Source organism: Mastigoproctus giganteus, chromosome 4 (assembly GCF_048544385.1).
Source record: "Mastigoproctus giganteus isolate SK-2022 chromosome 4, ASM4854438v1, whole genome shotgun sequence".
Taxonomy (NCBI): domain Eukaryota; kingdom Metazoa; phylum Arthropoda; class Arachnida; order Uropygi; family Thelyphonidae; genus Mastigoproctus; species Mastigoproctus giganteus.
Window position 1 is genome coordinate 37,059,609 of NC_143578.1, and position 18,883 is coordinate 37,078,491.

Here is an 18,883-nt window from a genome sequence, read left to right on the forward strand (position 1 = left end):
TTTGACTTCAAAAAATGAGCCAGTTTTGAAAATGGTGGTTGTTTTATTGACTAAATTACATATATTAAAATGCGAAATTCTTCCACTAGCGAGTTAATAAAAAAAATATGTAAAGAACTTATTACATACTAATACTGAAAGTTTAAGTGAATAAAATGACTCCACAAATAACTGGAATAATTCGCTCGCATTATGCCCAATACCTTTTCTTGAACCAAGACAATAAAAAACTGACATCCTCTTACTTTATATTAAAGAGTTAACTTTCTATTTTTTTTTCATTTACAGGTCACTCACAGTGGATGTCCCTACAGAATGAGCAAGGTAATAACTTTTTTTAATACCATTCAGATAATAATTTCAAACTGAGATTAGTTTAGTCAAATTTCTTGAAGCTACTTATAAAATTCTCTAGCATGATTTCATTCCCGATAAGTATGTAAACATGTTCGTTTTTCGTATTATTAATTTCCTATTTAAAATATAGAAAAACTTGAGTAAGATTCTATAAATAAGGTCTGCTCAGATAATAAAAATTATTACAGTTGTTGATTTTGTAAACTTGTCTTCAGCACTTTTGGTCATTAGAACTTATAATCAACAGCGATTACTGAATAATTCCGAATTGACGCTTTTGGAGACATTTCGTTTTGTAGAATAGAATATGGACAGATCAGTCGATCTGTCAATCTCGAGTAATTGAAACTAAATTAGTATGTTATTCAATGAATACAAAAGAAAAATATTAATATGAATAACAAAATTCAAAATAAAAACAAATATTTATGAATTAAGAAAAAGATTCGATTGATATAACTCAATAGCAAGTGCCTATAGTCGATTTGCTTATTTTGCTAAATGAAGAAACCTGAGTTTTTTTCAAGGGGGAATTGGGTTATGGCTTTCCAATCGCCAGGATTATCAATTATTAATAACTGGAAAAATTACAAGTAAAAATCAATTTAAAAAATGAACTTCCTAATTATGAAATTATTCGGATTGCTTCGAAAGTTTCCTAATTATAAAATCAGATCAAATGTGTAAATTAATAACTAGAAAACGGATATAATCAAACGATCTTTTAATTATAATTAAAAAATCAAATAGTAAATTATTGGACATTTTCTGTTGGTGGAGTAAAAAAAAATGAGCAAAGCACTGATATCCGCCTCACTCATAAAAATACTCATATTAATAAACTCATTCCAACCTGGAAACTGACTTATTATATCCCATTGTCAATAAGGAAAACCCAAATACTTTTTTTTTTGCATTAACAATTTCGGAAAAATTATAAACAGTAAATTTTGCTTATTTCTTCGAAATTTAGGACTTCTTTGAAGACTAAAAAGGTTTTACGGCCGCTTTGATCTTCGGCACTTAGAATGAAATGAATGAATATGTATCCAAAATATTTTAGCAAAAATAAAAAAAATAATAATAATAAATAAATAAACAAACTGAAAGTACCTAAACGCGCTAACAAGCAACTTCGAAAAGTTGGAAATTCATAATATATATATTTTTTTATTTATTTTGCTTTGAAATGCACCAATTCGTTGTTAGCTGTTCAATGTATAATATTGAACGACAAAATAAAAAAATCTCTGTTCTCTTTCTTCTCCTTCCGTGATTAAATATTTTCTTATTGTTCCAAGTCCAAGTGCCATCCTACAAGTAAGATTAAAAGATTTTTATTCCCGAAATTATTTTTTTCCAATTTCTTTTCAAAAATCTGAAAACGTTTGCTGTTCTTCTGTTCTGGCTGCATATGCTTTTCTTCATTAATCTTAACATTACTATACTTTTCTTTACTCAAAAAAAAGTTACTTGAAGAAATAATTAAAATACAGTACTCGAATCATTAAAATTGCACCTGCTTGTCAATAAAACTGCTTTGTAAAAAGCCAGCACTCACTGCGCATAATCAGTTAGAGCCATTTTGGCTCAAATGAGACTGGGTTATGCTTAAAGTCAAACATCGCAACAATCCTTGTATAAAAAGGAGATATCCTATCCTCTTTGCCGCTTACTGTAGCATCTTTATTAAGACATTCATATTCATATTTTGTTAAAATCATTGTACCTCGTTGATTCATAGAGGAAGCGATACTTTTTTTACAAAAATAAATTATTGGCAAATACAGTTAAAAATGAAAACCACTCTTAATTCGATTCAGACGAGGCTACAGCAACTCATGCCAACATTTAATTTTTACTCGTAATTTTTACGTCATTTTCAAATATGAACTTCAGATAATTCAGGAAAAACGTATTACAAATAACAGTTTTAAGTGAGACGTAAACATGTTTACTGCAAGATTTCAGCTTGAATTAAAGAGGCATCCTGTAGTCAACAAAACTATAAAGCACTAAATACGTGTTTAATATTCTACATAGAAAGCAAATTAATATTTGGATTAAATAAATGAAGAAAAAAATTCGTATACTTTAATCTATTTTCGCACACAAATGGAACAACACAGCATGTAAAAATTAATAAAATAAGCTGTTATCAAGCCAGCAAGCAACTATTTTTTGCTCTAAAACATTTATCCATAAACTATCTATCGGGTTTTGTTGCAAACGCTGGATATTGTAGGGGATGGATTTTATAAAAAATAGCGTAACGTTCTGGTTAGCAAAGGAAGACGGTAATAGATGAACGAAGGTAGAGACAATCGTTGCCAGAAGGTTTTCTGTAAATGTGTAACCGCATTATGAAAACTAGTGCCTGTCTATTTGAGAGTCTGTTAAAATGCATTTCAAAGACGTATATTATCTTTTCATATTATTAAATGCATTTTTTTCAAAATAAGAAATTGAGCTAAGCTTTATGTTTATTAATAAAATCTGTTCGGTTTTTTTTTTTCTTTCCATTTTGAATGAATGAATAAACTCTACAGAAATAAAGCATATTCATTGGAAAATTTTCTTACCTAAGGGAAATGCTAGGATATTTCTAAACAATAATTATATATAAATAGTAGTTGCAATTACTTTTTCAGCATATTTACTACTATATCTTAAACTTTTTTTTCAGGCTGACGATATCAGAAGAACCACTCGATCGAAGCCACCTCCAGGTAAATATTACCATGGAAACGCTGTCCTCTTTCTTTGGTGATCAATCATTCTCTATCTTCTGCTTATAAGGAAAGAAGTGCAGCAACATCGGAAAGAAGGAATAGTTTACCGATATCTGAAAGAGTGCAGTTAGTTCGAAACCTTTCTAGTATAGTCAAGTTTCTTAATTTAGGGGGTGTTGTAAGAAAACTTAAATAATGTGCAGAAAGTACAATCCTGTTTCTTGCGATAATCGCGCGAGAGACGAAAAGCGATTGTCATTGGTGGCTTAGATGCGTTTTGTATAAGAGGCGCAAATAAATCTTAGTCTATTCTTTAAAAAGAAACTTTATGAGAGCATATATATGCTCTCATACATCATCATCATCAGCCATTTTCAATCCGCTGCAGGATGAAGGCCTCTCCAGCAACTTTCCAGTTCCTTCTGTTTTGTGCAATGGTCATCCATTTACTACCCACAAACTCATGAATTTCATCTATCCATCTCCGCCTTTGTCTTCCAGGTTTTCTTCTAGCTCCTCTTGGGTACCATTCTGTTATTTTCTTAGTCCATCTGTCATCATGTCTTCGAGCTATGTGTCCTGCCCAAGACCATTTTAGTTCTTTAATTTTGATAAGAACGTCCTTTACTTGAGTTTGCCTAATCCATATGTTTCTGTTCTTATCTAACAGTCTGAATCCCAATATAATTCGTTCCATTCTTCGCTGTGTAGTTCTCAGCTTCTCTTCCATTCTTTTGGTGAGTGCCCAAGTTTTACTTCCATAAGTCATGGTGGGGAGTATACATTGGTTCATTATTTTACGTTTCGTTGGAAAATTTTCTTACCTAAGGGAAATGCTAGGATATTTCTATATTTCTACATAAGGATATTTTCTATATAAAAGAAATATATATATATATATTTCTTTTTATTTTCTCAAAATATAACTATACCTATTTATATAACATCTAACTGTAGAATAATGCGGGGGCATATTTCCATTCTTTGAAATTAAAAATACAACTTTCGAAGACCATGAAAGTATATAGGAAAAAAAGGTTTTTTTTTTTTTTTTTTTTTTTTTTGGTAGTTGTTGGCGCATCGGCTTCTGTGGCCATAGTGCACCTCCCAAGGTTTTTGCAGTACTTCGATCCAAGCCCGAGGCGGGATTCGAACCCGCGCCCTGAGGGTTGCCAGGCAGGCACCTTGCTCACCTGGCTAGCCCGGTCGGCACGAAAAAAAAGTACTTGATAGAGCAGAACATACGTGTGAAAGGGAGTGGCAGAAGTGGATTTATCACAGAGGAGCAAATGGTGCATTCATCAAGGTCCCTGATTTAAAAGAGTCCTCCGAAACTAAAAATGTTAGTTTGCTTTTATGTGAAAAATTTTACGCGTGTGTCAAAAGCATCGCACTGGTTGATATTTAAATAACGGGTAAGCTCTATTTGCAGGTATTTATTTTAATTATTTATATTTAGTTCGTGTCATACTAATCATATAATAATTAATCGACTATAATGCTAATATCGGGAATGAAATGTGGGAAGGAACCGCAGATATGGGAACAATATTCTATGATAGGGCAGATTTCTACTTTCTACTACTAAAACGAAATCTACTTTTTATGGATGCAATGGAAATGTTTGAGATATATTTGTGTCAAAAAAGTTAGAAGTTTAAGGTTAAACGCAAGTAAAGAGCATTTCCCTGCACAAACAACTTAAACTTATCGAATATCCACTAATAACTACAAATTCCTTAATCGTGATCTCCAGGTACAATAATTCTACAATGGAGCGAAAAACAACTAAGTTACCTGTGATCCTTCTAAAACCCAGTTAAATCTTATTTTTTGCAACAAAAAAAAACAAGTCTACTCCTCTATGCTTACCTTCGATGACACAGATTTCTAGACAAGATCACATACCTGCATTGGGGATCATAATGACCTCTAATTTCTCTTAACATACAAATCTCAAATCCGCCCTACCATTGGATTATTGTCGCCTCCCACATCTGGAGATTGCTTCCAAAACTTCTCTCAAGTTTTGGAAGATTTGTTCTAAATTAGTGCGGTCGGGTTAATCAATGACTTATCTCTTACAAAGTCTCTCCACTCTGTCTCATATACGTTCAGTATCTTCTACATGCCTTTTCTATAGAAACTTCCATGAGCACTCTTTATCTGAACTGGTATCCGTAACTTCCACATTCTCTTCCAAACCATCCGAATATGCACTATTACCAGTCAACATCCATTCACTGTCCAACTCCAAACTACCCTTACCATGAAATGGAGTGCACCTTCGATAACAGTATCATGTTATCGTACCATGCGATATAAAGGAGATGGGTAGATACGTATATTATGCTGTATGTGTACAATTCAGTACGAGAATGTACACGAAATTTAACTGATTTTGAAAGTTAGTGTGCGCTGATATGAGTACCTCGGAAACTGCAATCCTACTGAGGTTTTTAAGTACGATTGTCTCTGCTGTACCAAGATCGATCCAATAGCCAAATAAAATCCAACACATTAGGGTGACCATATTTTTTTTAGAGAAACTAGGACATTCCCATTTTTAAAGAGGACAAAACCAGGACATTTTAAACTTTTTTATTAACAAAAAATTATGAACGTTATATGATTTATTGATAAAATAGAAATTTCTTCTGATAAAATAAAACAGATATTCTTTTTAAAATACACTTAATACTTTTAAAAAAATAATATTTTCTAAGATTTTTGGCTGTTTGGTTATTTGATCTTAAAGTTCTTGGCATTTCTTTTTCATATTATGTGTAGTAAACAATAAGCCTTTATTTACTTCAAACTGTAACAGGTTTCTTCCCTTTTAGTCATTGAATGTTCATCAATGAAGACCGAATATAGAAGGAATAAATACTATAATTTTTAATAATTCAGAACTTAATTCTAAAGTTTGACAAAAAAACATTCCTTACGAAGTAGTTCATCAATTTCTTATTTTTTCCATGAATTTTATACCATGAAATTAATGAACAGCCTTGAAGAATGGATAGGGTGACTATATATTTTTTATGAAAACTAGGATAGCAGAGGAAGAAATTAATTTTAGGAAGAATACAAAAATAGGACTATAATTTTTTTTATTGCAAAAGATAAAAAACAGAAAATAGTGGCAAAATAAAATACATCTTGTTGACATAAAAATTAAATAGGTATTCTTTTAAAAAAACATTTAATAATTCATTGAAATTAATATTTACTTGAAGATAAAATTTCTGCTAAAACTTTTGGTTCATTTATTGTGTGGTTGTAAAATTCTTCACATGTCATTTGCATATTATATATAGTAAATAATATTCCTTTAACAGCTTCAATTTTTAATTGGTTTCTTTCCTTTGTCCACTGACTATTTATCAATGAAAATACACGTTCAACATTTGCATTGTGGCCAAATACACAAAAGATGAATTGTACAATTTTTAGTAACTCTGAAGTTAAATTAGGAAGTTTTACATTGTTTAAAAAACATCACCCATTTCTCATTTGCGGTTAATGTATTCCATTTCTCATTTCCTTGTTGTGTTTCCAAGAATAACTTTAAATTATACCATTGATCAAACAGTTTTACATCATCGACTGTGACTCCCTTCTCACAAAGATATTCTAAGCAGGAATGAACATTGTCCCAAGAAGGAATTTCTGCCAAATTGATCCATTCTAAGATTTGAAACTCATCTAATGGTTTTAAACATGATTCAATATATTTTAAAGTACGGCCAATCAAATTCTCGATTTGAACTCTAAACTGTGACTTCATTTTCCTTACCCTTTTCTGTTGAAATTTTTAGTACTGAGCACACTTTTAACGGAAGAAATTCATTGGTTTTCCTCTCCTTGAGCAAATGAAAAACAGTCTTAAGGATTTTCCGCACTTCAATTATTGAAATACAGTCTCTTTCAATATGTTTAATATTTTCTTGAAATATTGACATGAATGAATGAGCGAATGAAAGGTATGTCTCAATCATATTATCTTCAAAAAATGTTTGCAATATTGCTGGTGAATCTTCCAGGGATAGAAAATAGGATTTAAACCCTTCAAAAAAATTCTAAAATGCGATATGTGGCTAGAAAGAGAGATAACCATCCCGTTTTGGTATAGTATAAAGGTTGCTTATACAAAATTTCAAAAGTTCTTTAGTGATTCAACTCTCACAGTGTAAATAGAGAAATGATTGTAGATTACCCTAACCAGCATTTCTATATTGACTGGTAGCCCATGAAAACTATAATGCACAGTATTATTTAAAACGTGTGCTAGACAACCAATTCCAATTAATTTATCATTAAGTTTTTCTTTTAGTTTAAAATACACATTATTTCTTCCAGCTCTTTTGACACCACCGAAGTTAGTATAACAGTTATCATCAGAAAAAGATACATTTAGTTATAATGTTCTTTTTGGTTAAAACATCACATATCATATTTGCAATTGTGTGTGATTGCTCATTGGGTTGATTAATTATATCTAATAATTTACATTTAGTTCCACCGTTTTGATAGTCAAAATACTGAATTAAAATTGGGAATATTTTCAGTGAACTATGATTGCTAGCATCTGTTGAAATGCTTATATATGGTATGTTCTTTAAATCATTCATTACAAGATCAATTGTATGTGGTCCAAAAATATTATTTATGATTGCCTCAGCCTTAGTCTTGCCACACAACATTTTTTGACAAATATGTGAATCGGCAAACATTCTTTTCATTAGCGGAATCCAACAATCCAGCGAGCGGTATGATTGGTGATGCATTACTGTATGATATGCTGCCACGCCTTCAGAAGGTCTGATGAGTTTAACATCCTTGTTAGGTACAATAACTTTTTCCAAAACATTTGATGAAGCCGATACACATCTGGTGTTACGCTTATGTTTTTCAGTGTTCAGATGTTCTTTCAAATCAAGTTTTCCTTTATTTGCAACAAAAATAACACTATTGCAAATGATACAGATTACATCGTGTTTAGTTTTACCTTTCTTGAATGAAGGATGTTCTTGAAGCATTTCATTAGTTACTATGCACTTCCTTTTTCCCTTGTTTTTGCAGCAATACCGCATACCATACATTGCTTTCTTTTGAAAAACAGTAGCAAATACTTGCCAGGGAAAAAACATAAAACGATACTTTGATATCATCGATGTTTTTGCTGGGATAGTGCGTACTGTGGCACTTTTCTGTTATATCCACCGTAACTTCTGCGCTCTCCATTGACGTAGATATGACAGCACGTGTGGTCTGTGATATTTAATGAAAACCCGACGATAGCGCAGCAGTCACGGTGGATATAACAGAAAAGTACCCGTACTGTATTTACCATAATTTGTTTGGGTATCACTCACATTCTTATAAGTGATGCTTAAATGAATACAGAGGGTGTAAAAATTTGAAGTGAATGTAAATCTCGAATTGTAAATAGAAAAACTAGGACAAACGAAGACAAATTTTAAAAACCCGCGAGGACGTCCGAGGACACCTTAAAAAAGAGGATATGTCCTCGGAAACCCGGACGTATGGTCACCCTACAACACATGCCTATTCTGTGGTTGAAAATATCTCGCTGAAACGGATGCTGACCAGACTTGTGCAAGACAACAGAAAGTCAGTCAAATAACAAAAGAGTATAACAGTGGTATTCAAAAAATGATATTTCAGCACGCAACTTATCGCACCTTATCACGGTTGGAATATCGCAGCCAACGACCGAACCGATTCCATTCCTGTCAGGAAAAAAAAAAAAAAAACATAAAAACAGGAAGGTACGGTTACAGTGGGCTCAAGAATGCCAACACTGGACAGAAGAGGACTGGAAAAACATTGCCAGGTAGGACAAATCCCGGATCCTGCTGTTTCAAGTTAATGGGAGGACCAGAATATGGCGAAAACAGCACCTGGCAGGATGGGGCCATGAGTCCATGGCCCCATCCTGCCAGCTGTCAACAATGCAGGCTGGTGGTGGCGGTGTAGAGAGTGTTTTCGTGTGCACATTGGCCCGCCCTTGATATCCGTGGAGCAACGTTTGGATGCTACACGTCGCCTGCAAATTGTTTCCGACAAGCGCATCCCTTCGTGGCTGCAATATATCCAATTGCGAATTGGCTCTTTCTACAGGATAATGCGCCTGTTCGCAAAGCCGGAATTGTACAGAACTGATTCCAAAAATATGAAACTGAATTCATCCAACTATAATGGCCTCTCCAGTAACCAAATCTCAATCCAACTGAACAGCTGTGGGATGAGGTGAAAAGAGCTCTTTGGAGTAGAGATCCACAACCGTCTAATTTGAAACGAATGTGGGAAGCAATTGAATCAACAACATGGACCAACTGCCTTTAGCACGCTTTCGGCACCTCGTTCGGTCCATAGCACAATGAATCTAAGCTGTGTGCTAAAGTGGACCTACTAGCTATTGGGTAGGTGTTTTTTTTTTTTTTTTTTTTTGTAGTTATTGGCGCATCGGCTTCTGTGGCCACAATGCACCTCCCAAGGTTTTTGCAGTACTTTGATCCAAGCCCGAGGCGGGATATTGGGTAGGTGTACCTAATAAATGGCCACTTACTGTACATAATAAAAAAAATCACTTTGTTTTTATTATTGTTATGATTATTATTATAAAAAAACATGTGCATTATAAAATAAAGCAAACATAATACCTGAATTCTAAACAGCGATAAGAAATTGCTTCTTCCTTGATAACATGGATACTGTATAACGGAAATGAATGGTTTTGATTGTAGGTTAAGTATATCCTTTATCCTTTTGATAAAGACGCCTGAAAATAAATAAATATTAATGAAATTTTTATAACGAAAAATGATGTGTATACAGAAGGATCACCTACAATAAGTAAACAGAAAAATCCTATTCTCTTTAATCAGAATTTTAACTGTCCTAGAATATCCATCCGAATACGGATACCACTCTTATTTCTAAAACTTATTTTAAATATATATAAATATATTTTAAATACTTATTACAAATATATATAAAACAGAAGTTACATTTCGAATAGATTCTCGTTTAGACGTACAACGTCTGTGAATGAACTAGCCACTGCCCTGAAGGATGGATGCCCTAAAGTTCTGATGTTTACATATAAAAATCGTATTGAGAGTGCTTGCATCCTGCAAGATTGTTGCGATCATTGAAGCTCGTGATGGCCAGATATAAAAGTTTGCTTTTTTAAACCACAGGCATCGTTTCTTTTTGTCTCCAACCACAGATTGGAGGATGGCAAATACGCCAAGTTTGGGGTGTTGATAAAATTAATAGGAGAAAGAAGCAGCTTCCAAAAATGCAGAAGATACTGAACTACTTTTTTATACAACATAGCGTCCTACTACGATTTCAATGTGAGTAGAAGAATTTTATGCAGGCCATAAAAATGATAAATTAAAACCAGTATGTTATATTGCATAATCACAATCTTATGAAGGGTACAGCCCTAATATTATAAGGATAAGCTCAAATAAACAAAATGGTGGTAAAAAAAGTAAAGTTCTTTTTAACAGAAAAAGTAAATTTTACTATTAAAACAGTAATAATAAAGTTTCAACGTTTCCACTGTATAGTTTTTATTACTTTCAATTCGAATTTCCAACGACTTAGTCCCTGAAAGAACTCTACTGTGTTTAGTTTTAAAACCTTTTCTTTTCTTTTTTGTAAGTGCGCAAAAAAGGCAACAATTCGAAGGAGAGAGGCTCTAGATTTGAGAGACTGAAAGGTCATTAAAAGTCATTCGTATGACAATTAGAAGCAGATTTGTAACGAAACCAGTAATTGAGTAAGACAGGCGAAAGCTAAATAGGATAATTCACTGACGAAGAGAGCCAAGAATGGGTGTAATGAGTTCTACTCGTGTGTGAATACAAGACTGAAGAAAGTGAGATAACCTAGACTAAAATAATCTGAGACAAATCTCAAATGAGTTTAAAAAGTAGTTGCAACGATCTTTACAATTTAAAGCATGTTTGAGCCAAATCTTTACAAATTAAAGAGTGGGTGAAGAGCGTCAGCTTTCTGTAAAATAAGGGATGAACTATTTCTGGGAAGCGCTTATCGAAAAAGTTACTGCAGCAGAGTGAGGATATAGGCTCCTAGAATGGATGGAATACATCCAGTTATACTAAAAAAATCAACTACGCGAGTCTATCAAACCGTTACTACTGGTCATTTTAATGAGATGATCATCACTAACGTAGCGGTGTTTGACGACTGTAGTGGGCAAGAATATGAAGTTTATGTTTAAGGAGAAGATACAGAGCTGCCTTAATAAAAATGGAACCCTAAAAGGATTGCAGCTTTGGTTCATGAGGCTTGATTAACTAACCTGGTTAATTAAATAAACCAACCTGTCTCTTCTATTCTCACCTGAGAGAGAGAGAGAGAGAGAGAGAGAGAGAGAGAGAGAGAGAGAGAGAGAGAGAGAGAGAGCAATCATAAATGGGAATTCTTCAGAATGGAGTAGCATAGCATAGAACGAAGTCCCACCCCCCCCCTCTTGTTTTTAATCTTCATTAATGACGTTGATTGTGTAGTACAGAGAAAGCTGTCAGAGTTTTCTGACGATTTGAAGGTTGGTTGTTGTCGTTATTTGGTTTTTAGGAGCATTAGCAACTAAGGCCATATTGCTCCGGGGATATGCGGTGGTCATTCCCTGACCTTTCCGCATCCTCCGTATTCGGTTGAAGGTTGGTAGGGTGGTTAAAAACCAGAAGTAGGCTATGCTGTTTGGTCCGATTAAAATGACTTGGACCGGTAAAAACATGGTTTGAAAAATGGCAACTAAAGTGTAATGCCACTACATGTACGTAGTACATTGAGACGTTCCCGTGATTGCACGCTGGTACGGCAATAGTTTGCGCTATAGCCGTAAGGTTTCGTGGGCCGTTCATTCACCTTGGTGCGCAATATGCCAAGTGGGAAATGGCTCAACCACTTCACTCGTGGGTCACTGCTGCCTGATTGTGGAATGTCGCAGTTTGAACAGCGTACTAACATCAAATTCTTCTTTAAGCTTGGGAAAAGTGCTACAGAGACGCTGCAAGCACATTACAGAAGGTTTATAGAGATGATGCTTTGAAGAAAACAGCAGTTTACTAGTGGTTTAATCGATTTAAAAACGGACAGAGAACACTCGGACATGAACATTGCAGTGGACACCCTTCGATGTCACGAAACTACGAAAGTAAAGGAACTCGTGCGAAATGATATGTGGCGAATGACTGTTGTTGAGATTGCTCATCGTGTCTACAGCTCAGTACACACAATCCTGACCAAAGATTTGGTCAGGTGTTTTTGGCTCATGAGCAGTTCATGGCTATAATGCACCCCAATATTTAGGGATGCATTGCGTGTGTGCAAAGTCTGTTCCACGCCTGCTATCCGGCGATTAAATAGACTACAGGAAAGCCATCGCAGGCGATTTTTTCGAAAGATCTACTCAGGTTCGGAGCTTCCTAAGAAAATTAGTCACTGGGGATAAGAGTTGAGTGTTCACCTACGACCTCGAGACCAAAGTTGAATCATCTGCATGGCAAACAAAAATGTCTCCACGACCCAAGAAGTCTCGTACAATAAAATCCAGCGTCAAAGTCATGCTGATTGTTTTTTTCGACTATGAAGGCATAGTACACCACGAATTTGTGATTGGGAGAGGGGGAAGAATTACTGCTTCTCACTACGTTGAGGTTTTGACATGTTTGTGTGAGAATGTGAGGCGAAGACGACCTCAAAAATGGAAGGATGGCTGGATCCTGCACCATTACAATGGGCTCAATCACACGGCGATGGCAATTCAGTACTTTTTGGCTGCAAAAAAAAAAAAAAAAAAAAATCAGTCACGCAGCAGCCTGCCCACTCCTCCGACCTTGCACCGTCTTACTTTTGGCTGTTCCCTAAACTTAAAATGGGGCTTCGGAGTCATGGTTTCGCTTCAGTGGACGACATCAAAGAAAACTCGAAAGCCCTACGTGCGCTAAAAAAAAACAAAAAAACACGATTTTAAAGAATATTTCAAAGCTTTGGGGAAACCCATGAAACAAGTATGTGTGTGCAGAAGGAAGGTACTTTGAAGGCAATTTAGTTAGTAAGCCAACTTTTATAGTAAAACTAAAACAACTAAACTTCCATAGTAAAATTCCAGGAACTTTTTGAATGTACCTCATAAGGTCTTGCACTATAGAATAAAAGTGCAGGAGTAACTTGCAGACTATGGGAAAGGAGTTAAAAGTAATGCCGAACGTAAAGGACTTAGGAAATTATGATACAACAGACATCAAGTTTACCATGCAGTGTAAATAGGCAGACAGGGAGGCACACAGCTTACACTGATTTTTATCCATAAAAGGTTAAGTTAATTTATTTGCTTTCTATAATTAAAGTCTGATTTTTTTAAAATATTTTTCATGGAAATAGAGCGCTGGATCCAAATACATCAAAGACAGGCTTGAGCATACCACCTAAAAATGTGGTATGCCTTTTTTTAACACCAGAAAAAGGCCTTTAAACATTAGTACCGATTTATCAGCCTCTCTTTCGAAATACATGCTCCACCATGCTGCCACTTCGTTCTTCAGTGGATTTCAGTAGTTTTACACTTTCAAAACCTAAAAAAAGAATTACTCGATGCTGCTCGATCTTGAAAGGGAGACGCCATCTTTATAAATTAGCTACTCACATCACATGTGAACAATTTCAAAACTGACTATAAAATAATATTAAATTAAAAAACATATATTCTCATATCAAATTTCAATCATAATTTTGGATCATTATATCATATTAATTGGAATGTATTTTCAGTGATAAAAAGAACTCATTCTGGCTATGTGTTTATTTCAGGATCACCTCAGGAAACAATATGGTAAGTACTCCTAAGTGAACACTTTTAATGAACTACAGTACTTCTTTTATTCTGATGTAAAAATGTAAATCGCAATACTATACTTCGCTTTAATTATGGAAGATTAATTCATTTAATTCATATTAACCCTGAATCCCTTTACTTTGCTGGACAGACAGATAACAGCCGGAGAAATCTTGCTGCTTGAGATGAAATGACAAAGGCCACATAAAAGAATAATGTAGCTGGAATTTAAATATACTGCAAATCAGTTAGCGTGCATGAAACTTAACCTAGAGAATGAAAGAAGAGATTGCACGAGATTGCACTGTTTTTAGAATATTTATCAGATTTCATTACATATTTTGTTTTTTTTAAATTCATAATAAATTATAAATAGCTAAAATGAAATTCCGTGTTTTCAGCTGCCCTACTAGAGGATGCGATGGATCGGGTCACGTAACCGGAAAGTTTTCTAAACACAGAACGTAAGTTACATTTTGTGATTGCCTTCATGTAAAACTGAATTGCTTCTCAAGAAATTAACTTAATTCAGTCAAATATATTGATATTATTAAGAATAAATTAAAGTAAAAATTATTATATGATTTACTGCACACGAATGGATAACTTAGTATACTGAATCCTATAAATAATGACCATTATTTTCATGATAGTAACTCTGAACAGCACAGTGATTTATTTCTACATCTGGACTACAAAAACATTATGTATTAAATAAACCTGAACTTTCTATGATATGACAACAATTTAGTCATACCAATAGATTGGTTGTTTTAGATTTTATCCCAAGGTAATTAAGGCCATAAGGTTATAACAGTATTAGTATATTGGTTTGTTGGCTGTTGTAGAGTTTTAGGTGCATCAGCAATTTAATCCATATTGCGCCACTGAACAACAAAATTTGGGTCATATTTTGTTACGGGCATGAAAGGAAGCTTACTTTATAGATTTTGGGCTGCTAAACACGGAAATAATGCTTAAAATGGCAGATTGGCTCTTGTTTTCGAAAAAAGTAGTTATTTATATTTATACAAGGTATTTTTTATTTATATGGCAGTAAGATGTAGCTACGAACATACCTGTATCAAACACGGACCTTTTCGCCTTTCGCTTGTATTCAGCTTCAGGAGTATCCCTTTTCACCATCAACAATAATTGGCTAACATGGCGGCACTCCATTTGCTTTTGTATCTTTGTGTCTTCGCTGCGATGTTTTGATGGAAGCGCTCACCATGTTCGCCGCTGACGGCACCACAGTTCGGCGGGAAGAAATTCAGTTGTGAGTGCAAGAAATGCATCTTCAATGACATGTTGCACCCCAGTTTTTCGTAAGTAATGTGCTCTTCCACAAGCTGCTTGTAGTTGCCGGCTTTAACGTTTCCTAGAAAACCAGTCGAAATATTTAGAAAGGCTTTCCACACTGTTTTCTCACTTTCACTAAGGATACATTCGAACCTGTTTGTCTTTGAAAAGTTGACTTATTTGTGGACCAATGAAAACGCCTGCCTTAATCTTCTCTATATTAAGTCTTGGGAATTTCTCTTGCGAGTATGTGAATGCAGGACCGTTCACTTCCAAAGCCTTCACGAAATTTTTCACGAGCCCCAGTTTGACGTGGAGCCGTGGAAGCAAAACTTTATTTGGATCTACCAAAGGTTCAAATGCTACGTTCTTCATTCCAGGTGTTAATGATTTTCATTGAGGCTAACTCCTCTTCTCGTAGAGCGTATCCTTGGTACGACTATCCCACTCGCGGAGAAAGCAACAATACTTATTGTAACCTTTTTGTAGTCCTAATAAAATGGCGATTACTTTTAAATCACCACATACAGTATCTGTCACTCATACTTCTGATAGTGTACACCTAAGTGGATGTTCTCCATGTCTGCGTATGTTTCTTTTTTGTAGGTGTCATACGCAAGAGGTATTGAAGGCAGCATATTTCCATTGTGTATTAACACAGCCTTAAGGCTAACCTTAGAAGCATCTATAAATAGTCGCCATTTTTCGGGAACGTGCCTCATTTCATTGCTGCCATTAGACCATCAACATCCTTACAAACAGTGAGTTCACCTTCTGTTTGATAGAATTTATTATAGTCTTTATTTCGAGTACGAAATGTTGTCACTTTCACAGAATGATCTAGAACAGCTTTTCTCAACCGGTGGTACATGGAAAAAGATTCGGTGGTACGTGAATAACGGACGATTCAATTTTTTAAATTTATAAAACGAAGAAAAATAAAATATTAAAAATTTCCCCCTCTAAAGGTAAATAATTACTGTACATGTTTTACTAATCTTTCTTTTTTTCTTTTTTCTTTTTTTCAATCTAACAGGAGTTCACAAATTATGTGCTGATTTTCAAATACCTGTATTTTGTTTGTTCAACCTCCGAGCGAATAGCTATATATTTCTGGGAAAGCTTGAAATCGCGACCGAGTCTTATCTCGCGATGTTAATCAAGTATTTTATAGTTTATTTTGTATTGTTTTGTTTAATAGTACGAACCAGAGCTGTAATGCTCAATACGTTCTACGTTGATATCAATATCTGTAAAATAATAAGAGAAGTTTACCTCAATATAATACGTAGAACACTTCCGTATTCCAGCAATTAAAACGAAAAAATCGAAAATCATACATTACGGTAAAAAATAATTAAAAATCACATATTTAATTGTGTTCAATTGATTTTTAATTATTTTTTACTGTAATGTAAGATTTTCGATTTTTTCGTTTTAATTGCTGGGAGTATCATATGGAAGTATTCTCATATTATTTTACAAATGCTTTGTTTAATATTTGTTATTTGGTTTGTTCAAAAAAATGAAAATTCGTGACTTTTCCTCTTAATACAAATACATATTTTAATGAGTGGTATCGAAATTTTTCAGTTTTAGTTTTGGTGATACAAGTATTAAAAAAGGTTGAGAACCGCTGATCTAGAAGATTCCACTGTTGTAGCCTCCAGGCCAAAAGCTCTGCCTTATTCTTCGGCAGTTCGAGATCCCTTATGAGGTCATTAAGCTCACTTTTTGTGATCTTATGTGGTTCAGAAGGATAAAGGTTTGGACAAAATGGTGGATCCCTTGACGTAGACGGCTGCTGTACTTCTTCGTGTATATCAAGTTGATGTTCATCACAGTGTCGTGTATATCAAGTTGATGCTCATCAGAGTGTAGAGAAAAACGGTCGGATGATTCAGGAATAGATAATACTTCACCGTGAGGCACGGGACGAATTGCAGATGCTATATTTGGGTACGTCGCTGTTCACTTTTTCTTCATTATCATCCCTCTGTGATGTGATGTGATTTGTTGACCCCCCTCCATATCATGGGCACTGCGAATAGCATAAAACGTCCCTTTCGATTCACCCACGCGTTGAGTTTTGATGAACAGGTAGTGCAGCATATGTGCTGAGTCCAGTTCTTGTCCTGGCAGTCTACTTTACACCCAAAGTACAAGAAGTGGGCATTTTTTATGGCTCGAGTTAAGGGATGCTTTTTTGAAGCTAAAGTGATCTCTCCACATACGTAACAGAAGTCATCCGGACTATTCACACAATTACGGGGCATATTAATCTTACACGACACAAATACTGTACAAAAAGTAGGAATCCCCAGGGGCTCACATCTGGTGAGTATGGGCTTGGCACACCCAGAGTCCCGAGCTGGATATCATCATTCTTCTCTTTCTTGGTGACTCTCTCTCTCTCTCTCTCTCTCTCTCTCTCTCTCTCTCTCTCTCTCTCTCTCTCTCTCTGTCTCTCTCTCTGCAGCATAAGCCTCAGGGTTCCTTGCACCATATGGCTAATAATAATAATAATAATCTCACAGAGAACAACCGTTAACTGAGAACAAATCTCCCAGTATCTAGCCGTATTCGAGGATTACTGCAACAGAGTTGGAGGCGCATCTGAGGCAACAACAACTTAGCACGTGATGCAGAGCGAGACGACAGTTATGGGAGGTATATGGGACCCCAACTGTAATTTGAAAACAAGAGCCAATCGACAAATTTTAATGTGATTTTTGTGTTCAGCAGCACAAAATTAGTCAAGGGTTGGGTATTTTCGTTTTCGTAACATTTTACGTGTTTACCAGTGTAATATGTCTGTAAATTGCGTGTGTTCTGTGGTCGATTTGCTGTTTGCTGTAAGAAAAACCAAAGTTTCAGAGAAAAAGAACCATAAAAATTCCTGGCATCATTAATGAGATTCGAACTCAAGTCTTTTCCACTCGCAGTGGGGAGTACGGAGATAGCACCAACTGTGCGACCCAAGAGGGCGCATTAGTGTATCGTATATGTTAACTGTGTATTATGAGAGATGAAAAAACATGCAGCTCTCGCCCGAGAGCAATAAATCTGACAACAGTATGAACGAAAAGGAAAATAATGGGATAGTTACAGACTCTCGTAAGATACCGATTCATATGACAATTAGAAGCAGATTTGTAAGGAAACCAGTAATTGAGTAATACAGAAAAAAGCTAAATAGGATAATTCACTGGCGAAGAGAGCTAAGAATGGGTGTAAGGAAGTTCCTCCCATCTAGGTGAAACTTAACTAGGCCTTCGATCGTAACCACTATGCTAGCTGCAGGGGCCTCAATATATGCAAAATATTATTTACCTCTGACAGCAGTACAAATGATAGATTAAACAATTTAGTGAGGGGGCATCCTGGGTAAGGTGACAAGCACCCATACTAACTGTACTAATTGTATTTAACATTTATCATTAGTAGAGGCATACGATGCAACAAAGCAAGCTTATGCTGCATCAGCCAAAAAAAAAAAACAGCTCCTTCGTTTCAACTGTCTGTCCAGCTCAGCCTTAAATTTATTTAGGCTATCAACTTCCACAACAAAAGATGGAAGTCTATTCCA

At 35.0% G+C, this 18,883-nt stretch overlaps 1 protein-coding gene across 6 annotated transcripts in view; it reads left to right on the forward strand.

The window, feature by feature from the left end:
- The window catches only part of LOC150086625 (uncharacterized), a 398,253-nt gene that overhangs the window by 105,068 nt on the left and 274,302 nt on the right, over positions 1-18,883 (forward strand). For all 6 annotated transcript variants that reach the window (XM_090372642.1, XM_090372643.1, XM_090372645.1 and 3 more), the window contains exons 2-5: positions 289-324; positions 3,044-3,086; positions 13,968-13,989; positions 14,394-14,456. In XM_090372642.1, the coding sequence (XP_090228768.1) occupies positions 316-324; positions 3,044-3,086; positions 13,968-13,989; positions 14,394-14,456 (137 nt within the window). In that variant the 5' untranslated portion in view covers positions 289-315. The remainder of the gene's footprint in view (positions 1-288; positions 325-3,043; positions 3,087-13,967; positions 13,990-14,393; positions 14,457-18,883) is intronic.